The sequence below is a fragment of the Falco peregrinus genome, chromosome Z, assembly GCF_023634155.1.
Source record: "Falco peregrinus isolate bFalPer1 chromosome Z, bFalPer1.pri, whole genome shotgun sequence".
NCBI classification, from domain to species: Eukaryota; Metazoa; Chordata; class Aves; order Falconiformes; family Falconidae; genus Falco; species Falco peregrinus.
The window spans coordinates 31884631-31908947 of NC_073739.1; the positions used below are offsets into that span (position 1 = coordinate 31884631).

Consider the following 24317-nt stretch of genomic DNA (forward strand, 5'->3'; position numbering starts at 1 on the left):
CTCTCCTCTGAACTCGCTCCAACAGGTCTGTGTCCTTCTTATGCTGGCAGCCCCAGAATTCTCACAACAGCTGATTAGAGGGGAAGAATCACTTCCCTCAGCCTGCTGGTCATGCTTCTTTTGATGCAGCCCAGGATACAGCTGGATTTCTGGGCTGCAAGCGCACATTGTTGGGTCAGGTTGAGTTTCTCATCCACCAACACTCCCAAGTCTTTCTCCTCAAGGCTACTCTCAATCCTTTCTCTGCCCAACCTGTACTTGTGATTGTCCCAACCCAGGTGCAGGAACTTGCACTTGGCCTTGATGAACGTCATGGGGTTTGCATGGGCCCACCTCCCAAGCCTGTCAGGGTCCCTCTGGATGGCATCCCTTCCTCCAGCATGTTGCCTGCACCACACAACTTGGCGGTGTTAGCAAACTTGCCGTGGGTGCCCTTAATCCCACTGTCCATGTCACCAACTAAGATGTTAAACAGCACTGGCCCCAATACTGACTCCTGAGGAACCCCACTCATCACTGGTCTCCAGTTGTACATGGAGCGATCGACCGCAAGTCTTTGAGTGTGGTCATCCAGCCAATTCCTTATCCACTGAGCAGTCCACCCATCAAATCCATGTCTCTCCAGTTTAGAGGCAAGGATGTCATGTGGGACAATGTAAAACACTTTGCACAAGTCCAGGTAGATGATGACAGTTGCTCTTCCCTTATCCACCAGTGCTGTAACCCCACTGTAGAAGGCCACCAGACTTGTCAGGCATGATTTTCCCTTAGTGAAGCCATGTTGGCTGTCACCAATCACCTCCTTATTTCCCACATGCCGTAGCATAGTTTTCAGGAGGATCTGTTCCATAATCTTGCCAGGCACAGAAGTGAGACTGACTGACCTGTAGTTCCCCAGGTCTTCCTTGTTTCCGTGTTTAAAAATGGGGATGATGCTTCCCTTTTCCAGTCACTGGGAACTTCACAAATCCACTGTGACTTTTCAAATGTGATGGATAGTGGCTTAGCCACTTGATCTGCCAGTTCCCTCAGGACCCATGGATGCATCTCATCAGGTCCCCCATGGTCTTGTGCACCTTCAGGTTCCTTAGATGATCTCAGACCTGATTTTCTCTTACAGTGAGCAGTTCTTCATTCTCCCAGTCCTTGTCTTTGCCTTCTGTGACTTGGGCAGTGTGGCTGGAACACTTGCTGGTGAAGACCGAGGCAAGAAAGTCATCGAGTACCTTAACCTTCTCCATGTTCTGGGCAACCAGGTCTCCCATTTCCTTCTGGAGAGGGCTCACTTTTTTCCTAGTCTTCCTTTTATCACCAACATGCATATAGAAGCTTTTTGTATTGCCCTTGACATCCCTGGCCAGATTTAATTCTATCAGGGCTTAGCTTTCCTAATCTGGTCCCTGACTGCTTGGACAACTTCGCTGTATTCATCCTGTGCTACCTGTCTTTGCTTCCACCCTTTGTAGATTTTCTTTCAGAGTCTGAGTTTGTCCAGGAGCTCCTTGTTCATCCATGCAGGCCTGCTGGCATTTTTGCCCAACTTCATCTTTGTTGGGCTGCATAGCTCCTAAGTTTGGAGGAGGTGATCCTTGAATATTAAGCAGCTTTCTTGGGCCCCTCTTCCCTCCAGGGCTTTATCCCATGGTACTCCACTAAGCAGATCCCTGAAGGGGCCAAAGTCTGCTCTCCTGAAGTCCAGGCTAGTGATCTGGCTGTGTGTCCTGCTTGCTGCCATAAGGATCTTGAACTCCAGCATTTCATGGTCACTGCAGCCAAGGCTGCCCTTAAGTTTCACATTCCCCACCAGCCCTTCCTTGTTGGTGAGAATAAGGTCCAGCATTGCACCTCTCCTCACTGGCTCTTCTATCACTTGGAGAAGGAAGCTATCATCAACACATTCCAGGAACCTCCTGGATTGCTTGTGCCCTGCTGTGTTGTCCCTCCAACAGATATTGGGGCGGTTGACGTACCCCATGAGGATGAGGGCTTGTGAATGTGAGGCTGCTCCTATCTGTCTATAAAGAGCCTCATCTGCCTGGTCTTCCTGGTCAGGCAGCCTGTAGCAGACTTCCAGTATAATGTCACCTCTCCCTGCCCTGCCTTTAACCCTGACCCATAAGCCCCAAGCTGGCTCCTCATCCATCCCTAGGAAGAGCTCCATGCACTTCAGCTCGTCACTGACATAGAAGGTGACACCCCTTCCTCTTCTTCCCTGCCTGTACTTCCTAAAGGGTCTCTATCCTTGTATTCCAACACTTCCAGTCATAGAAGCCATCCCACCACATCTCCACGATGCTAATAAGACCATAGCCTGCAAGTGTGCACATACCTCTATCTCCTTGTTTAGTCCCCATGCTACACGCGTTTGCATAGAGGCATTTACACTGGGCCCCTGGTGAAGCCATGTTCTCCAACATAATAGACTATCACAACAGCCTGATAGAGCACAGGCCAGAACTTGAGACAGGTGCACAAGCATACCCTTAAGACTAAACTCATATGACCTGCTGAATCAAGATCCTCATACAAAGCAGTAATTTCCACCAATTACCATTATATTAATAGTTTTTTGTGCAATTCAACGTAACAGCAAAACCCCAGTTGTGAACCCAGTCTCACTAGAAAGTGTTCAGTTACTACAGCAGACAATAAAAATAACCAATCTGCCCTGTATATAGGGCACTTATCCAATGCAGTTATCCACACACCTTTTTTTGCTATTTGCCATGTATTTAGTTTATGGTATCTCTTTCATTATTTCTAGCATTAAGAACAAGTTGTATTACTTCTTGTCATATAAGTGTCAATGGGGCTTGCTGTGCCAGTATCATGTGGGAAGATTTACCACCTAGTCTCTGTTATGCTTTATATAAAACCACAAAGATCATTCTTAGTAGCTTGTTTTCCACGTCCACATACTTAAAAATGAAGAAATATCTAATGCTTAAGTACAGGGGAAGAAATTGTTCAGGTGCTCCTTAAAAGAAAAAGCATTTCTGGAACCTGGAGGCTCCACCAAAGTAAAGAAATAGGATTTCTTACCTGCACAGGTATCTTGGGGGGTTTGGAAGGTCTTTAACCATGTAACACTCTCCCCCATTTACGCAGAAGGCTTTCTGCTTTATGTCACATTTTGTGAGATGACTTGTCCCAGTTGTAGATGTGGAAGTGGCTGGAAAAGACAAAGAGTGAAAATATGGATCAGAATGGCTTGGGATTTTTCCTAACTGGTAAGCGTACTTGTATCTGGGGGAAGAAGTAAGGCCAGGAAAGATCTGGCAAGTCCTCTGAGCTCTCTGTGTTGCTACCACAGGCACTAATTACCTGATCATGTATTTTGTTGATCAACACAGGAAGTGGAGTTTAAATACATACTTCAGAGATATGCTACCCCACACACGGTCTGGGAGAAAGAGAGGATTTCAGTAGCCCTGTCCATCAAATGACCTTAAATTTCTGCAGCACTCATGTATATTTAATTAAAAATGTGTAATTTGTGCCGTTACTTACATCACATTAATTGCATTCAAGTGCTTTTTGGGGTGTGAGAGTCATTACAGACTGCTAATATGGTGCCCAATAAACTGAGGCCCTGGATGAGGTTTCTTCCTGGCACTGCCTTGAAGTAAGTGAAGCTTTACCTGAGGCTGATTCAGTCTCTTGGGACTGAACCCCTTGGTTCAGCCACTGCCTTCTTCCCAGGGGAGAGGGTGACTGGCTGAATGCTGACTGCCTCTCCCCCAGCCCATAAATGAGAGCTGTGGCTGCTCTGGTTCAACTCTGTAGGGAGGGAGAGGACGGGGGTCTGGAGGCATTGTGCCTTCCTCTGTGTGTGTGATTGCCATACCTGTGTCTGCAGGAGTCTGTGATCTGGAGGCCAACATAGCATCTCCTTCAGATGGGTTCATCTGCATGAAGTATTAACAGTTTTGGGCCACCAAGGCTGCTAGACACCATTAGTGCCTATAGTAGCTATAGTGCTATAGCCTATAATAGCCTGTAGTGCTATCAAATGGCAGTAGCACTGTGCTTGCACTGTTTCTTAGCTTACTCCCTGCTGCATTCAGGGAATACCTGCAGAAGGCAGGATTAGCTAGCAATCTTGCAGGAGGCTGCCAGTTTAGGACGAGAAATCCCAGCCTTAGGATTTGCCTGTGCAGTGTCTGTCAAGAAAATGATGGTGTTCTGACTGAAGGGAGCAGTACTGTGAGAGAGAGAGTGCTCAAAAATGTCCCCACTGCAGTCATTGCTGGTAACTACTAGTGTAAGGTGACTGCCTGAGGTTGCTTTAAACTAGCTAGCAGCAACAGGGATGATGGGGAGGCCATATTATGTTCTCAGCTCCTCACACTGCTCTGTGCCTCCAAAACCACCTCTGTAAGCTGGGTTAAACTTCAGTCAGGCATGTACCTGCTAGGCTTCAGCTGCAGACCCAAACTACAATTTCTGGTTGCCCTCTAGTCTGGACAAGTTTTGCTCTAAATTCTGTCAGAACACAGTAGACATGCTTGAAGCCTGGACACCAGTCAGTACTCAGCTCAGGAACCTTGCCACTGATGGGCTATGTGACCTCTGGCCAGTCATTCTCATTATTAAACTTGGGTTTATCTGCCTAAAACTGAATTGTTTAGTTGTAAGGTGCTCTCCACTGCTTACAGAAAGGAGCTGAAGTTATTCCCACAATGAGTGGGATAAACAGCCTCTCTGATGATGGTGTCTGTCTCCCTACACTGACGGAAGCTTAAACTCTTGAGAATATGCCCCTAATTTTTAAATGGCTAAAACTAACTAAATTGACTACCTGTCATCTCTGAAAAGTGGGGAAGTTTCCTGCATGTTTTTGTTTAGCCGTCTCCAGACATATAGAAGTAACAAATTTTGTTACAGTGCTGAACAAATCCCAGTATTTTTGTTTCTGAAAGACAGCTTCTACCCTCAGGTGGAACAATGCTTTTATCTACCGACGGATCGCACTGGAGTTGACTAGAGAGCTGCAAGCACCTATATAAAAGTTGCCTGATATTCAAAGCCTTTTCTGACACAAAGGCACCTGAGGGGCATGTTTGTAGTAGGCTATTTTAACATTTGCTGCACACATTGAATCCAAAGAAAACATGCTTTTAGCAGATTGTCTATCAACAAATACCACATATATTTTGAGTTCCTATTTCTGAGAATAAGGATGAAGTAGTCCCTGTCATATTTGATTTTCACGTGTTTTCCATCATCTTCCAAGTAAAACTGCATTTTTAGCACTTGGCACTTGGGAGAATGGGCCACTTTGGCTGGCACCATTTTCAGAGTGACTTTAGCTACCTTGTTTTGATGAGACATGAGATTGTGACTGCTATATTTAAGTCCTTCCTTTTACTCATCAAAATCCCATCTGCCTGTGCAGCTAACATCTTTCATACCCCTTCCTTCCTTTGCCATTGATCACTAGCATGCCAGTTTCTTTCTCTTTCTTCCATGATGCCTTGCTTGCATGGGGTGCCTTCCCTATGGTTTGGCATGATCTCTTCTGTGACATCTTCCAAAACTCACTCTCCCTCCTGCTTCCCACTGTTGCACCCTTTGTGCCACATCTCCCTAGATCCTGATCTTGATGGGGGCCTCTAAGTGCTAATGAAATGCAAACATGGAGTACTAATTCCTTGTAATAACACATTCCTTTCTCCTGGCCCCTCAAAGCATGATTTATAACCTCTCAGACCAGGATAAATTTATGCCTTGTCTAGAGGCAGGAAAAGGGGTCATGTTTTAAGAGTAGTCTGACACTTTCAGCTAGCACCAGTTCAAACAGGACTTTGCACCCAATGTTGACAAAAGGCTGGCCAACAGACTGCCCTCAGCTCAGCAATGAAGGGTTGTCTATGCTTGATATCAATGAGCTGACCACCATCCTTGACATGAACCTTAGGATGGGAGATCTGCTTCATGGAAGAGCTTTTCTTTCTTCATAGGCTTGAAAGGAGCCTGGACCTTTAGCCCAAGGGAGATGCCTGATATGACAGGCTATGGCATACCAAGACCTGAGATGTGAGAAGCGTAGGTGAGTGAATCCCATCTATATAGCAATATATATTTTGAAGCATTTGTGAGTCTTAACAGGTAAACTGACTGTTAAGCCTCTCTCTGCTGACAGCCAATTCACCGTTGTGTCCTTTTACCTACTGAAAGACTTCAAACTTCAAGTGAGACAAGCACTCTGAGGATGTCCTTGAGCTCAGGAAGCTAATGCATTCATTTGAAAAGGAAAAAAAAGCAATATTGTTGCAGCGTTTCTGGCAAAAAAACCCATTTTGCTACCCTGCTGGCTAATGGAATGTTTAAAATTGAATTTTACAGGTAGATACAGTAGCAAGTGGGCTTACAGCAATCTATAATTGTTTCCATCCTCTTGCTCACTGCTGCTTTCAGCAGCAGCTCAAGCAAAAGCAGATCACTGTGAAGATTCAAAGTAACCGTTACTTCCCAGCTGATGTGAGCTTTGCATAGCAGCAATCGCTGTGAACTGATTGCTAGAGATGGGAATAATCTGCAGCTCTCAGAGAAATCTCATGATACAAGGGCTTTACACATATGTTTGTGGGGAGTGCCTCTGCACATGTTTTTGGCATTGCATGTTCAAAACTGTTGTATAAATCTTGCATGTGAATTTTCTCTGTATTACTGATCTACTGGCACTGTGGTCCCAACCTGCCTGAGCTTTGTAACTCCATGGGGTGAGAGGGGGAAAAAAGTCTCCAGTGAGTTAATTCTGATGTTAATTTTTCTTTGCAAAGGATGCCTAGTTTTTATGGCATATGGCCACCATTCAGTGTATGCACTATAAGCCTATTTTGCAAATTAAATACAAGAAACACTAACTGTGGTTTTGGGTTTCATTTAAAGCCACATAACGGAAGAAATGTGGTGTTTGGGAGCAGGTGTTCATCAGAGCAAATTTAATACAATCCATAACGAGGCCCAAAACACTTTCCATACATCTCTAGCAGACAGGGGCTTGGAGGGTGTATAGTGGGAACAACCAGCAGCGTAGACCATGTATCTACGCATTTTTCTTTATTCACCTAGTCAAAATTTGTACCTTCTTTCTCTTCTGCAATGCTTTCTTCAGCTATGCAAGCACAAGATAGAAAAGCTGGTTTGTTTCAGAGCCCTATACCAAACCCCTAGCTTACTGAAAGGACTAAATTACATGCTGTAATGAAATTTGAAAATATCATGCATGAGATAACAACTGAAAACACTGCATACTATACCTCCTCCCTGCTCCCCACCCAACTTCCCTGAATGCAGAAACACCACAGTAAAAAAGCAACTGCAGGCAGCCTGAACAAAGTTCCTACTAATGCAGTTATTCACAGGGCACTGAAAGACAATGAGATCTGTTCCTATCTACGGGAACTGACTAAAAGCTATTAACAAGAATAAAAATAGAAACTATTGCATCTTTCAAAAACTACTCTCTATAACATGAATTACTGCTGTAAAACTACCTTAGGATCATTTCATGTCAAGCAGACACAACTTCATGTAATTCTGAGCTTACCTGGGGAATCTCTGACCCTTTTCTGCCATGAAGCAGGAAAATGCATTCTCTTTACTCTCTCTTGCTTCCCAAAATACCCCTCTGAAGTTCAGTGGCTACAGCAGCAGGACTCCCAGGCCCTACACAGGTGAGGCAGTCTGCTGAGAGGAGCCCTAAGGGATTACTGAGACTGAAAGGGAAGGGCTTTGCAAGCTAAACAGAATAGTATCCATGCCTCTTTGAACTGAGTTTCTGCAAAGCTGGTGTAAAGTCAGAGGACACGCTCAAAGTCATGCAAGGTGATTAGTGAAATGCCTGTGGCTCAATGGAGATAAAGTGGCAGCTGTAGCACAAAGGAAGGCTTGCCATCCTCACTGGAAGGCCACTTATGGTATGCAAATATGCCACCTTAGGTGGAAACCTTTTGTGAAGAAAAAGAGTAAATTACTGAGGAGGAACAGAACAAATACTTCTGCTTATCACTGTTTTCTGAGACTGAGGCTTAAGCAAAGTCTACTTGCAGTTTATGCCAATGGAAGAAGAAGGTACCTGCATAGAGTAAGAGAGGGACATAGGCAGAGAAGGAGGGGGAAAGAGCACACACAAGCAAGGTTTGGAGTAACAAAGTGTGTGTGTGCTCTCATAAGAAAGTCAGCTTTACTAATTCATATTCCCTCATTTGAAGCTCATTCATTTCTTTAAAAGCACAATCCAATTCCATCTCAAATTGCTGATGAGCAGTTTAAAGATGTCCAGCCCTGATCTGTAGGTTAGGTTTATTTCCCATGTAAACTTGGCTGCAGTACTTATTCCCTCTATGTCTCAACTAAACCATCTACATTTTCTTTCCACTGGGTACTGAGCCTCTTCAGCTCACTCCAACCAGTGCTGGATGAGCCTGACTTGCAAAGTATACGTGTGAATGCAAAAAAACTTCAGCATTTCTGTACTGCACTGAATGAGGAAACCTGCTGGTTCCAGAATGACTGTGGGCAGCAAGAGGTCTATGGATACTTTCAAGAAGAACACAAGCCAAAACCTGAGAGTAATCAAAAACTAGCCCCTTTCTGAACCGACAAGAATTTCTGTTTTACCACATGTGTAAAGGATGTGTTTCATGTTCCTTCATACTTAATGGTTCCAGAGCTGAAACTGCATCCATATAGCTCTGAACATACCAAAGGTTTAAAAAACTACCAACACCAGCAAATAAAACTCAGTGGAAAAAAAAGAAAAGGATGCCAGATCTCTACAGGAGGCATTTACAGTCTGTTTCATGGGGCTGCTCAGAATTTTTCACATTGCTTTGGTGATGTAATACTCTAAGCTAGTTGTTCAATCTAGTTATATAATTTTTTCAGCCTCTGCCTTCACAAATAACATGTAGTGTAACAGATTCCTGGGACCTTCACAGGAGATCATTTAAGGAGCCTGCTGTTTTGCCAGCAGCTGGAATTGCTTACAAGTTAGTGAATTACTCTCTGGCCCTAAGACAGTGCTTTCTCACTTTGGCACTATCTCTACAAAAATCAGGGCCAGCAAAAAGGAAACAGGAAATCGCTGGGTCTGCAAGATAGAAACTTCAGGAAAGATTGAGAGCACATAAACTCTTGCTGAACCAAGGCAGCGTGTCCCTCTTCCTCCTATGACATGGACTCGGTGGCAGTTCCCCCTCACAAATCCAACCTTAGCAAAGGAAAGGAAAGAGAAAAAAAAAAAAAAAAGAAAAAGAAAAACAGAGGACAGACGCTTCAGATTGCTGCACCGCCCGATCGCTTCCTCCCCGATAGCCGACAGACTGACCCAGTTGGCAGGCGCGCGACTGAGAGACCTGCACAGCATCTGGCTCACCACGGAGGGTCAAGAGGTGACACATGTTAAAGACGGCGTGACCGGGAACAGTTTTTGTTTGCTTCATTTAATTTTGAGATGAGGGGAAATAGGGACAGAGGCACAACAGCTCACAGTTCGTTAGTGAGGAAATGCAATTACTCTTTGCAAACACTAGTTTTCAGAAAAAGGTGGGCAACATGGGTTGTAGAAGAGTGCAAGGGTGTATGGAGAGACCTGGTTGAAACTGCGCTTTGAGGCAAGTCATACTTTCCCATTGCCAAGAAAGATGTCAGCTTTCACTTTAGGGTGATGTGATAAGCATCTGCAAAAGGTCTGCAAGAGCATTTAGAAAACATTCTGCACCTGGTGGGGGGACATGTGAATGGCAAAACACAAGGCAGTGACAGGCCAGAGGGTCCCAAGAGGAAAAATGTGTGTGTGTGGTGTGCAGAGGTAGCAAAAAAAAAAAAAAAAAAAAAAAAAGCGATACAGAGGAAATATGCATAGAGGGAATCAGTGCGGGAAAAGCAGGTCTAAGCCCAGGAATGCTAAACTGCCAGCCAGATAGGGAAGTGTCTTTAGCATTGAGGGATTCTCAAACAACCTCATTAATGCCAGGAATGGGTGGGAGTGTCTGAAAACTTGCAGGCCTTAGATTAAAGCAGACAGTAGATAAGGGGCTGAATGCAACTGCCACGGTATAGTGAGCTTTATCCAGTGTGGAGTCCTTTGCTGCGCTGGTGAACTTCTCAGCATGAAGAAAACCCTGGGTGGCCAAATAAACTGTAGGAAAGGATTCCAGGCTCACCTTGCTTCAGAGGCTGCACCCTGCCCTTTCTTTCCCATGCTTGCTGTACAGCAAAGTAAGGTAAATAACTCACTGGGCTGGAATTTCCTAACAGGGGCAGAGCTCATGCAAAGCAAATTGTAATACGTTTGGTAAGATGTGCACCAGCATGGGGGACCTTACTCCTGTGTATCTTATAGCACTTCCACAGAACTCTGAAAAGTCTCTTCAGGCTGCTGGGGAAGGACCATCAGTGCAGATGCAGAGCAGGCCTTTGAAACTGTAAAAGAGACTTAAAGGAGGAGATGAAGCTTCACAAAGCAAGAGCTGCTCAGTGTCCAGTTCCCCCTCCAGTGCACAGCTAGGAGAGCCAATGCATAAAGAAGAGAAATCAGCTGTTGGACAGGTGAGAAGCCATCTTTTTCTGCATGCCAGGGAGTAGATACCAACCCCAGGAGAACAATCGCACCAAACTGCTGGGCAAGTCAGGTTTTCATGCTGGTGTCAGGACCCTGCCTAATCAATGAGAAAAGTGCTATTGCATCATCTGCAGTTGCATTATAGCCTGGAGAGGTGACTGACAGGACCTAGATGGAAACTTCCCTCCTGGCAGGAGGGCTTGACTTGAGCTAGTAAAGCAGAGAACTTGAGCTCTTTTCTTGTCTCAAATACCCTGATTCTGCAAGGCAGTGTGGGGAGCATCCTAATGCAAACAGCGTAATTTCTGCATAAACAGCTGTATTTAATGGTTTTAACTCAAAAAGGGTTTTGATTTAAAAAATGGGGAAAAAAGACCTTGACAGAACTGAAAGAAGAAACACACAAAGACTATGAAGATTATGAAGACAGATTGCTATCCTTCATGGAACTGCCTAGAGAGACATCTTTATACTATCCTAGGGTCCTGCAAGCTGCCCTAATCCAACTGCAGGTTCGGCATGGCAGTAAGCTCCCTGAGGCAGCAAGTAAAGGTGGATTTATTCCCTTCTCTGCTCCTCATCTGATGCTTTCTGTGAGGGTCAATCATGTGGTTCACCAGTGCTGTAACCCATATTCAATTACTAAAATAAAATTTAAAAAAAATCTAACTGTGATTAGCTGCAGTTAGTCTCAGCTTAGGTGACAGGGCCATCTTACTGCTCCTGAAAGCTACTGTGGCAGAGGACTGGATTATAGGTTCTACCTGGTACCATCAAGTTTGCCTTGACAGGTACGTAGTGATACTGACATAACTATTTCCTTATTACATTGAGTATTGATATACTTCCATCCCATTATAACCTAGTCAGTCAAAATCTCTTCTTGTTCCTCTTTCCTCTGACAGTTGTTTTTTTTTTTATTAATTCCAAGTATCCATTTATACTTCTGCAGATAAGTGCAAAAATCTCTTCACTCCTTTAGTGCTATCTGCTCACAGAGATGCAGGGATAATAACGACTGTTCAGCAGCTTATGAAAGGAAGCATGCAAGCTTTCCATTACAAATGATGTTTCATCTAAAGTCAACACCATAATCCTTGTCAGGAACCCTTTCAGCCACAACTTACTTAAAAGTGAGCATATAAGCCCACACAAATTCAAGTCAGCACTCAAGCATCTGCTTAATTTATAGTCACATTCAATTCCATGTTTTTCCTTGGTGCCTTTAAGAAGTTTTTCTGAAGTAGAATGCTTTCCAGCACAATACCTTAAGTGTATGCCTTGTTGAAACAATGCCCTATTGAAAGCAAAGCTTGTGTACTGAAATACTGCATGTTAAATAAGTTTGCAAGAAGCAGCCATGTCTGTAACCTTTCTTTGAATAATTCTAAATGTCCTGTCCAGGATTCCTAGGCATGCATTAATCTGTCTCCTCTTGCATACTCTGCAGTGAAAAACATTTACTATTTTACTAATTCCATAATGAAACAAGCTTTCATTGATTTTGAAGCACACCTTCAAAGTCATTAGGGCATGTCCCGTCCCCTTGCCCCCATCCCTAAAGCAAAGAGACTACCTGTTGCTTTCCCAGTAGCCTACTGCTTCATGGGGATGGCCATGAAGAGAAGCCACTGGAAACCTGAGGCGTGAAAGGGATGCACTGGCCCTGAGGCAGTTGCAGCTCAATCTCTTTAACCAGCCTGAGGTCCCTGGGTGGTGAGGAAGAGCAGAGTAGCAGAGAGTGACTCTTTCCAACAGTAGCTCTTGCAACACCCTTTGAGACACAGACTAGTAGAGAAATATACCTCCATTTCTGAGTCAAAGATACAGTGAAGGCAACTCCTCTCAGAAATCACAAAGGGTTGCTCACAGGTTGCTGAGTATCTCCCTGGTGTCTATGATAAGAAAGCATTACAAGGAAGGACCCCCAGTAAGACTGGTAGGTATGGGAGGTAAGTAAAAAACAAGAATGCTTATCAAAGACAGTTTCCTTCCTAAGGCACCAAAGCTCAAATTTATTTGTCAGTTTACTTCGATATTTGTATTCCAGCAGAGATTCCCAAGGCATCAGGTTTTTAATTTTTTTAAAGGTGCTTTACAATTCAAAAGAAGTTTTGAGATAAAACTGGTAGGATTGAAGAAAGACACATTCTCTTGCTATTAAAACTGATTCCTGACATTTGAAATGGACCATTCCCCTTGGAAAAAGGTATGAGAAACTGTTAGACAGAGCTGCTGTGTCTCTTATACAGGCTCTACTAGAGGATCCAGCCTCCTGCCCTGTTCTGGAGTTGCTCACTGAGAAAAATCTTCTCCGGGTGGGTGCACAGGGAAATTTCCACTCTGCTATCCACCAGCACAGACACGGGACCTATCTTTTCTGAAACACAGAGTTACCACTTCCCTGTTTGGAATGTCTCTTTCCATCACAGAAGAGAGTGATGGAGAGAGATATTATTACGTGCTTTGCTTGTAGCAAGATCCTTTGGACTCTGTAAGCAGGGTCCTTTCACAGCAAACTGTCAAAGCACTTGAAATTCCTATCAAAGAGTTTTCTGCAGTGAAGGAGCCTTTTCTCATTTCCCTCCCTAATTTCCTGCCTGGAGGTATGAAACTGCCACTGTTTATAGTGCTGTTTGAAAATACGTGTATATGAAAAGGTACCCAGGGAAAACATGTCACATGTCAGTAAAAAGGCAGACAAGAATGGCCTAGAAAACATGACTACTGGGGCAAAATGGAAAGATTTCAGGTTACCTAGTCTGAAAGAAATTTTTCTTAAACTGTGGGCTGTAATCCTGCTGCGACTGACTCCAACAGGCTTCAAAGGATGGCGTCAGGATGTCAGGAGCAGCTGAATTAGCAGCCACCAGCCCAATGTCCTGAGTGATACCTGCCTGTGGTTATTGCCGCCCCTGGCCAGGACCTCTGAGAACTGCTGCAGATGGCAGTTGCGAGAGCAGAGGGGCAGGTGCTTATACCCAGAACCAGTTCTGTGAGCCTGCTTTCCCTCCTCTGCCCTCACTCCGGCAACTTCTGCCACCACCTGCATTAAAATGTGCACAGTACTTCACCTTGGGCTCACTGGCAAAGCTCTGTGCCAAAACTTCATGTTACTGCAAAAGGAATGTGATGCTGTCTTTAATTAATATCTGCTATCAACTCAGTTTTGTAAAAATGAACAGTAGTATATTTGTTGCAACAGGAAAGATTACCTTCCGTCTATCAATGGTACTGTTTGTTCTGGCACTTTATTTTATTTTCCTGCTCATTTTATTTTATTCAGCTGTTATTTCTTCAGTGATGTTATATTTTAATGTGCTGATACAGGAACTGTCATTTAATCAGTACCTGTTCTCAAGAAACATCAGAGAGGACTATGCAATAAACGTGTCACTGTGCCAGAGAGTTTTTATACGTTTGTGAAAAGGTTGGAGGGTTTTTTCACTTTAAAGGAAGAATATTAAAATAAGCATAAGGTTATTTTTCTAGCCTCGAAAAAAAGTCTGGTAAGAAAAAATACAACCAAGTAGAAAAATAAAATGTGTTCATGTTGAGACTAAATGGCACATTTCCTCCAGCAGTTAATTTCTACAGTCTGGTTATAAACCTGTCAAAAATCAGATTTATGATGTAACGCTAACAGATTCCAAGCAATTGCTGTGTTAATGGAGTCACTGCCATACTTATGTATTTGTGCAGACACAGACCTGCAAAAGGCATGGATCCATAGGATTGAGAAAAGGGTTCAACAGTCTATGCAGAGTCTCTCTTTGCAAGAGGCAGTCTCAGGGTGAAGGAGGATATGCAGTCCAGATGACATTGTACTTTCTGCTGAAAGCCAAGACATTTGTCCAGCTAAGGGAGGAGGTGTGTCAGCAGTGTATGAACAGTCACATGAGGGAAAACTTGTGCCCCGCCGCACCCCCCCCCCCAAAAAAAAAAAAGAAAGAAAAAAGCCCTGTTTAAACAAGGCAGCTGCCTTTCTAGAGTAAACCATTTTTGCTAAGGCAGTGCTATCCTTGGTTCTTGCTCTTCAGCTTAGAAGTGGTCCTTGGCTTCTATTTATTATTTCTGTCACTATGAACAGAGCTGGGGTGCTGTTGTGTACCAATATAAAGGAGCACACCAGGCAGAAATGCAAAGAGTTCCCAGGACATGTAAAAGGCAAGAAACAGTGGTACACAGAGATGGGGACACAAGAAAACATCAAAAAACTCTTCATGGTGACAGCCAAGACTTTTTGTAGGTTTTCCACAAAAAAGAATATTCCAAGAAAATGAAGATGTGTGGCTTACAAAGAACTGCTCCAAGCAGAGAGCAACATTTCAAGTGGCTGCTTGAACAACTGTTTTATGGAAAGCAACACCCAGTTGGTGCCTGGAGGTGGGAACCTGCACCTATAGGGTGGGCGGGAGAAAAGGGGATAAGCTGTAAGGGCATTGCTGTGCAATGAGATGAGAAATGACTGGAGGGATGCAGAGTGAAATCACTGGTGTCAGTGGAAAAGCCTAATGGGGTGGAAGTCCTAAGTGTGTGGGTAAGAGCAGAAAGCTGTGCTCTAGTGGTGTCATGCACAAGCAGCCCTCCAGACACAGAGTGTCAAGCTGGGCATCCACTCAGCCCACATCTTTTTAACATCTTTATTTCAAAGCATTACGTGGGGTGAAAAGACCACCTTTCTCCTGCAGGCTGGGATTAATCTTTTGGGCACACTGAAGAAAACTGCTAGTGCAGGTGGTACCCTACCAATAACCTTCCAAGCACTCCATGTGCTCCAAATACTTTTGAGTCCCTTTGTATCCAAATGGAAGGACACTTTCATCAGTAAACCTTTTAAAGGGTTTGTTTTTCCATCTTCTTTCAGTCTACAAACTGAATTGTTATGGTTTCTCAACTGCTGCATCCCTTTTGCGGTGCCATAGGTTGTACCTTCAAGCAAAAATCTGTTCTAATGAGAACCTTGAGTGTCAAATGTGTCATTGCCTCCTGCAGATGACTGAGGAAACTGCCAGCCACCACCCCACAGGAGAGACCCTGGGGATTGCCCTGGTTAAATTGCTCGTCTGATAACATTATTCCCTGAGTTTCAGCCAGTAATTTAGCAGAGTGCAAAAGACAACCCAAAGACTGGAAGAGAATTGCACACCTGAGCCAAGCAAAGCTAGGTGTTTTTTCCACCAAAAAATAGAATGCTTCACATGCCACAATTATTTCACAGATGTATCAATCTTTTCCATGCCTTTTCTAGGGTTAGGAGCAGAAAGAAATTCCTGAAGGTCTCTGGGACAGGACAGTGATTTGGCACAAATGGGTGAAATAGCAAGCTATGAAGTGCTCAGGGCCAAAGTTCTAGGCAAATACTTGGCAGTGGCAGCAGTGGGGCTCTGCTGAAGTTATAGAAGACGTAGGCCTAGCATTTATTTATTTTAAAGTATTGTCTTGTAGTATGAGCTAAAACAAGATCGATAGCCTGAGACATTTAAAACCCCTGAGTCAGGCCTTCAAAATCTTCTTCAGATAAGTTTGGAAGGAGAACAGCAGGGTATAAAAACCCCATTCACTCAGTGTTTTGCTGTTTTGTTGCTTTTCAGCTTTTGAACCTATCTTGCATTTAAACCCAAAAAGTTAGGCTTTCCCTTTTACCTTTAAAGGGATAGCTAAAACTGCGCTTGAAGAAAGAAACCAAATGTTGCAGGGATTCTGCCTACTTTGTGCGCTGGTAGCTCTGTGCGGTGGTTTAACCCCGGCTGGTAGTTCAGTACCATGAAGGTGCTCATTCCTCCTCACCCAGAGGGATGGGGAGGAGAGTTGGAAAGTAATGTAAAACTCAAGGGTTGAGACAAGAGCAATTTAATAATTGAAATAGAATAAAAATGAAAGAACAATAGTAACAAAGTTGACAAGAACCGTTATAATAAAAAGGGGAAGAAAAAGTGTAAAACGCAGAGGAAAAGGAAGAAGGGAACATGTGGCACACAATGCAACTGCTCAGCACCCGCCGACCGATGCCCAGCCTGTCCCTGAGCAACGATCCGCCTGCTCCGGCCCGCCCCCCAGGCACATATACCAGGCATCGTATGGAATACCTCTTTGGCTAATTTGGGTCAGCTGTCCTAGCTGTGTCCCCTCCCAGTTCTTGCGTCCCTCCATCCTTTTCACTAACAACACCTGAGGAACTAAAAGTCTCACATCATAGCCGAAACACAGCACCAAACTAGCTCCTAAGAAGATAATTAACACCAGCTCATCCGAAAGCAGGACACACTGCCACAGCATTTTACTGTAGCCTGAGAAACAACGCAATCTACTGCAAAATGGAATAATCCTTTTAAAGGATCCTTGGATGCTGTACCTGGAGTGAGCTACAAGGAGTAAATTACCAGCCTGGGAGGTGATGAGGGTTTTAGTAATGACAGTTCTGTTGACTCTTAGGAATACTGAGACAAGGTTGACCCTTTTCGCAGGACAAAAGAAGTCACTGGCTGATTTTCTCCAGGGCTGAGGAGTGTGTGTGGGAAAGGACTTGCATGCCAGCTTGGTGCGTGTGGCAGCCCCATGGCTGTGCCCAGGCAGTGTTGCATTGCTGTGCTGCCAGAGCCGATGCCATTGGCATGAGGCTGCACCCAAAAGCTGTGGGGGCTTCCTGGGGGGCAGGGCTGCCTCTGCACCTTCTACTGTCAGTCCTCCCCTGCAGCCTTCCTCCCCAGTTTGCACGCCTAGCTGGCACAGAGAACCTGGTGAATATAAAGTAAGAACAGCAATTCTAGCCTAAACCTATCCTGAATTTCACAAGATGCATTTCCTCACTGGAAAATACATTAAGGTCATTGAAGACAAGACAAAGTTTCAGTATCTCAGGGCAAAACAGACTGATTTTTTCTTTCTTCAGGGTATTCTCTTACAGCTGAGCAAAGCTGACTTCCCATCTTTTTCAACTTTCCTGTTGAATCAGAGATCTATGTCAGCTGTCTGCCTTATTTAACCTTGGTAAGCAGGACACAAAACCTAAATGACAGATAGTGCTGTGGCAGACACTGTTGTCTTCCTTCATTTACCCAGCATGGTTTGCTTCATTCCACCAAAGCCACATATTTTGTTACCAGCAGCAGCAATATCACGGCAGCAATCAAAGTCTTGTGTTGGTAGTGTGCTAGAGGTGAGCTAAGTTACAGTTTTGTGCAATCTTTTACTCCCTCAGTACTGTAGAGATGACCCTTGGGTGCCATTAATTTCCATGGCCTTTATGAAACTTACTGAGTGGGATGAAATTGCATTTTACTGTGCAAGGAGTCTGCTTTGAGACAAAAGGGCAAACAGGCCAGGAGGATTTACCTGTCAGAGTCACTTATGACTTGACTGAAATGAGAAGCTGGTCCCACTGACAGAGAATGGGTCATTCTCCTCTCTCACATTTTTGCATGATTTATCTGCTTTTATTTACATGCATCAATGAAGAGCGGTCCTTTCAGCACAGTTTTCTTAAACACTTCTAAAGCTAAGAGCAGCTATTCAAATTAAATAGTTTGAGACACTGCCTGCATGAAAATGAGTGAATTTGAGCATCTATATTTTCCTTTTTAGCTAGGGATGAAAACAAAGATCAGCTTAAAATTCACGTGGGGAAAGATAAAAGTCTGAATCAGTGGATGATAGCTCTGATTAAAGAGTTGACTAATGGAAAAATGACTTCATGGATAATAAAATCAGACTAAGTATCATATGAAATACATTTGCTTAACTTCTAGCAGTACGTCTTTTTTCTTGTTTTGGTCTGTTAGTTTTGTGTGGTCTTTCAGAAATTTGTTGTGGAATAGGATCTTCCCTTCGTTACTCATGCTGATCAGAAGAAATTTGGGTATCAAAGAGACACCCATTAACAGATGACATGAGAAAAAATAAAATGAATTTTTTTTTCGTACATTTTGCAAAGCTAGAAACAAGTTCAAAAAGCCTAATGAACTTATTAAACAATATTGTGCTCCCAAAAGCATGAGAAACGTTTTTCACTTCCTAAGTTTTATTTCCTAACTAGTAATCAAAACTAAAGAAAAACTTCAAAAAGTCAGTAGATAGCGGTTAAGAAGAATGTTTAATATTTTTAGAAGGATTTGAAAGTAAACAAATTGGAAAAAGAGGTGGATCAACATTTAGAATGTATTTCTCTACTTCATTGGGAAAGAATGGGAAGCCTGACAGTCATAGTTTTCCCTACAAGGAAACAGTCACTATATTAATTTCATTTATCATTTTGCTCTAAATTCTGATGAAATACATGAAAATAGGTAAAAAAGGAAAAAAAATTAAGCATTGAACTGAATAATTATCACAATCTTTTAGGTGTGTTGTCAACACATACAGCTTTTGTCTGGTGCATATCCCATATATGTTTGTCAGACTGGTACAGTAATATGCTATTTGTGTCATGGACACCCGTTAGGGGAGCAGAAAATTACCTATGTCTGAAAAGTAGTGATGCTGATTTTTCAATAAATTCTACCAAGAATCCTTTATTTTTCACTCATTTAGTGCTCAGTAGTTGGGATAGCCACAAAATGGTTCCTCTAAAATAAACGCGTATATAAGCATTTTGCTATAGCATACTGCTGGTTTTGGTTTTCTTTTCAGACAGGCTGGGCTAAGGAGTCCAGAAATCGAAGTACCCAAAAGATCTGCAGCCTCTTTCTAAAATCCGAGTTTAAATGCAACACTATGACCTCCTAATGGAATTACCCTGGGTCTGTCTTCTTGTAACTGAGATCAGTATTTGGCCCAAAGTCAACAGCAGACACATTTTTAAAAACGAGTGAGAACAGGATGCCATTCATTACCTCCCATCTTTCACACATGTTCTGTGTGATCTGGTGGAGTGTGTCCCATTGGAAAAACAAATGGAAGAGGTTATCGTTTTGAGATAAAATGGAAAAAGCAAGTTTCAGGGGTTTCATCTTTGACCTTATTATAGCCTGAAATTTGCCAACTAGACTAGTCTTCCAGAGGCTGAAAAAGAATTATGGATGCCTAAAATGATACTTCTCCTGACTGTGCAGAGCTGAAGTCCAAGCCTGGCTCTCACTATTGTAGCAGTGGACCTGCAGAACAGGTTTTCTCCTTTCCATTTTCAGAACCTTTCACCCTCCCCCTGATGGCTGATTTTAGGCTGTGCCAGACCAGCAGTCCAGTCTGTCTGTCTGAGTCACACCATATGATTTCCCTCTCCCCACAGCCTTCCTGCTTCACCAGTTGAGGCCATTTCAGTTTCTTCTTCTAACCCTACTTAGGTGGCCTTACAGTGCTGTCCCTTAAAGATGCAAGCACAGCAGGGATATTTTGGGACTCCAGAAGCACCAGACCTTGACAAATGCTGCCCTACTCTTCTGTGGCCATGTGGGTGACATGCTAGACTGGCAAAGCTGCAGCTTCCCTGTGACCAGCTTGAACAGGGCTGTCCTCTTTCCTTACCTCCAGGTATCCGGCTGTCTGGAGGGCAGGAGAAGTGTGTAATCAGGTCAAGTAAGAGAGGCTGGGGGGGTTCTTGCGTGGGAGCAGGTTCAACAGAGTAACCAGACCCATCAGTAATTGCATCCCCTGCATGTTCTGGTGTGCCTGGCTCCTCTCCTAGACTGACTGCTCTCTGGAGACAGGTCTGGTTATATCTTGATACAGAACATGCCCTTGGTGTTAAATAAAGGGTCACAGAGAAAAGTCTCAGCTCAGCTACTTGGTCTGACAAAAAAGGCCTTTTAAAGCATTTTTGAAGTGGTCCATTTTGCTAGGACTTCAGCAGCCTATTTATTATATATAGAGCTTATTGCTTTGGTTTGAAATTGGAGATTCAGCTTTTCTGGGACATTCTTCTCCCCAGCCTTTACCTAGGCCTTTCTGGATTTTTGGTAGAGTGACAGACACATTATGACAGGAAATTACCAAGCAACACAGGGCAAAAAAAGTGAGGCAATTATCTGAGCTAATTCCAGCTAATGAGGTAAGGAAGCTGAAGAAAGAACCCCCCTTTCTTATCTGTTAAATAATGAAGTTAATTAACCTTTGGGCTTCAGTTTTATGCAAAATCTAGCTCAGACAACATGCATGGATACCATTCCCAAGGTGTACAAGACACGTCCATTGGGGCATGGTGAATGTGGGTCTCAGTCTCCCAGGCCTCGAAAAGTTCAAGTGCCTTGAAAAGCCCTGCCTGGAGTCACGCTTTGGTGAGGAGTTCTGCAGGAGCTTGAGTCACCTGGTCCTGCTGAATTCAGTGCCAAGCTATGGTCAGCATAGCTGCAGGAGCATCCTCTGACTGCACAGTAATGCCAGCCCAGCTCACTGAGGGTGGGAACTTCCTAGATGTGACAATCCTTCCTGTCCTTCCTGTAAAACCCACCCAGCCCAGTGTCACATTTCGTGCTCTGTTCTAGCAGTGCTTCAGCTACCTGTGGACCTGATTTAACTACCTGATCGAATGATGTGTTGGTTCAGCCTGTGCTTTCACACATTGCAGCCTACGCATTGCAGACTAGTAATACTACTTCAGTCTGCCCTTTACGATACATATAATTTTTTGAGGGGATCATATCTTTTCTTTTGAAAAATTCTTTCAAACATACAGTAAAAGTAATATTTAGAGCAAACAAGAGTAGATGTAGATCATGATTTTCAGCAATGATCATTTTACAGTGACCTCAGAGAAGGTGGGATTTCAAAGACTCAAGTCAAAAGAATCAATTGAAATTTTGGAGTTGGTGGTGTGCTTTCTGCCATTGGTCTATTGCAGGAGAAAAAGAGTCCAAAGTAAGTTAAATACTTCAAGAGATTATTTGCTCATAGAATTATAAAAAAGATACTTATTCATGTAATAAAGAAGGAATAAATAGAAGATATATCTCTGGCCATTTACAGCATGTCCATAATTCTGTTGTTGTTTTTTTTAGGAAGCATGTTTGGCCATTAATCTTACAACCAATATGTAAAACAGACTGCAGTTGTCTACGTGATTCGGTTCTGAAGGGTCATCAAACCCTGGAAAGGAAAAGACATATATGGGAAAGACGAAAGTGCATATGCATCCCAGGACTTACAGATCTTTAGATCCTTTGCCCTTGACTGTTATTTTTGTCCCTTGGAGCACTTAAACTACAATGCTTGATCTCCTGCCTACTAAATATAATGCCTGCAAAACTTTTGTTTAAATGAGTGCACTTCCAGGTGCACATTTATCCATGTGAAATCACACATCACATGCAATTCCCAATTCCCTGCTCATGAGTCTGGATCAATCCCATCATACCTTAGAATCAGTACGCTACCACACAAAAAATAATAATAATAAAAAAATAGTTTGGCAAGTTTTCATATTTAATGTGAATCTTCCAGAATTCAGCATTGCCCTTGACTCTAGCTGTACTTAATATTTCTTCGGTTAAACCATGATCTCATACAGTCCATTTTTCATAGGTGCCGAGTATGAGCAGCTTTCACTGAAACCAAAGGGATTTGCAGGTGCTTGCTATTTCTGTTTAATTAATCTGTTACATTTTTTTTCAGACATTCATGCACAACAGAAATCTCTTGTGGTAGTAGGAGTAGGTGGCAGTTTTCAGTGAAAGACCAGTGATTTATTAGATGGATGGCACATTGCCAAGGGCTCGCATGCCCTTGAAGTCAAGCACTGGTTTTGGATGTCTGATCTGAGCAACGAATTTGGACTACTGAGCATTTGGGTACCCAACCAGCTGAGGCTGCCCTGATCAGCCCCTTATGAAAATCAGGCTTCATTAAAAGTTGCAGTGAGAAGCATCTTAACAGCTCTTCTACTTTCTTTCTCTTATTCTTCTGATTTCCATGCAGCTGCAGCTCACTGCAGTGGCACTAAATGTGCACGGAGGTAAAGAACGAGGGACAATTTATAACTACAGTGTATCTAGAGTGTTTGAAACATTGGAAAAAGGAGCCTTTCCTAAGGTTCCTGTGAGGATGCAGAAGCTTATGCTGTGATTGCTATCAGGGTTTATTCTTCCAGCATGTTAACAGGCCCACAGAAAGCCCTTCTTGTAACTGCATGCACCTATTTCAGATTAGATCAAAACTGGGCTTGATCTCCTCCACTGCAGAGAATGCTGAGCTGCGTGCTATCTTTGAACGTACTGGAGTCTGAAGGGAAGGAGGAAATTTTCATGCCATATGCAACAGATGTGATACTGCTAAAACCAGATGAAAAAGTGTCTGGGAAGAGACAACCTCATTCCTCTTGGGAAGCAGTAGAAGCAGATGAAACTGTATCTTTCTTCTGCCTGCCTTCTTATTGTTATATGCCTCTTTGGAGGTGCCCTCAAAGTACTGAACAAATGTGGATGAGGCTGTGGTGGAAGGGAAATCCAAATAGAGCAAAACCCTGTTCCATCACACACACAGAGAATATCCATTGCTGGTCCCAGGTTATGACACAGCTCTGGAGCCTTCCTTCTCCTCCTTCTCCTCTTACTGACCTGTTTCTGCAGCCTTGCCAGACGTTATAACTTGACTGAAGGAGACCTCAGAAGTCTCATGTGGGCCATAGCCTCCATGGCCATGGGCACCTTTGCCTGAATTACTAAGGCCCTCATCAGAAGCAAAAGGGAAAGGACAGCTAGTTCCTGCATGCATCATGGTAGACCTCTGCGCAAGGATGCTGCCACAGAAACACCTATAGCACCCGATACTGCTTCTTGGAAGATGGGTCAAGAGGCAGAGCAGTAACAGATGGTTCAGGCAGACAGGACCACATACAGGGAAGGACTAGTGGCACTGGTGTGCTCTTCATTCTGCCCCCACATCAGATTCCAGGTATGTCTTCACAAGCCACAAGGAGTGCTAAAACTTTCTTTGTTAGTGTGCTGGGACTTAAGGTTCAATAAACACATGCTTTTCTGCCCTTTCACCCCCAAACCAAGAAAAAAACCTTTTTAGGTCACCTACAAAGGGCTTCTAAGAGAACAACACATTTTATTTCATTGGCTTCCAAATAGGATGTCCAAAACATCTGAAAGAGAGCAAGCTGGTTAACATCAGCTGGGCAGGACCCCAGTGCCCAGCATTCCAGGCTTCTCTGAACACCCCATTCCTACCACACAGAAATAGGGGCAAAAACGATCACAATCCAAAACCTTTTGACTCAAATGTCTTTTGTTCCTGACATCACAACAAATCTGGTTCAGCTGCAGGTAACCATCAGCTCATGGACAGCTGGACATTACTCTCATGTTGCCAAGAATGAGGAATACCTCAGCATGGGCAGCATCACATCAACTAACAGGGAACCCCATCACAGCCAGAGAATGCAGGGGGCTAACAGTTGGTCTCTGGTACCAATCCCAAAACATTGAAGTGAAGTAGTGCTTGTGGGAGGTCTTATTCACGGATAGTTTTATTTTTCCAAGCCTCTAAACAGCAAAAACCTGGGGTAATGGTCAGGGTGGAAGAAGAAAGAAGAGGTATTTCTTGAATTTGGGTGTGAACTCTGCTGCTGATAGTGTGTCATTCACTGGCATCAGGGTGGTTTGAATGTCCTAGTTCATCTGGCTGCCAGAGGCAGAAAGTCTCCTTCAGCATATGGAAGTGTCTGTGCAATCACTGCCCTTTTCTACAAGAGTACAGATATATTATTAAAGGAAAAAATCCCCGAAAGGGCCTATGAATTTCAAGGCCATGGGGAAGGCAGACCAAAATCACAAAAGTACATCAGGATTGTTCTGGGGCTGTGTCTTGT

The 24317-nt window shown here is 43.6% G+C and overlaps 1 protein-coding gene across 3 annotated transcripts in view; it reads right to left on the minus strand.

The window, feature by feature from the left end:
* The window catches only part of NRG1 (neuregulin 1), a 306864-nt gene that overhangs the window by 31765 nt on the left and 250782 nt on the right, over nt 1-24317 (minus strand). For all 3 annotated transcript variants that reach the window (XM_013295510.3, XM_005232837.3, XM_055791616.1), the window contains one exon: nt 3043-3172. In XM_013295510.3, the coding sequence (XP_013150964.1) occupies nt 3043-3172 (130 nt within the window). The remainder of the gene's footprint in view (nt 1-3042; nt 3173-24317) is intronic.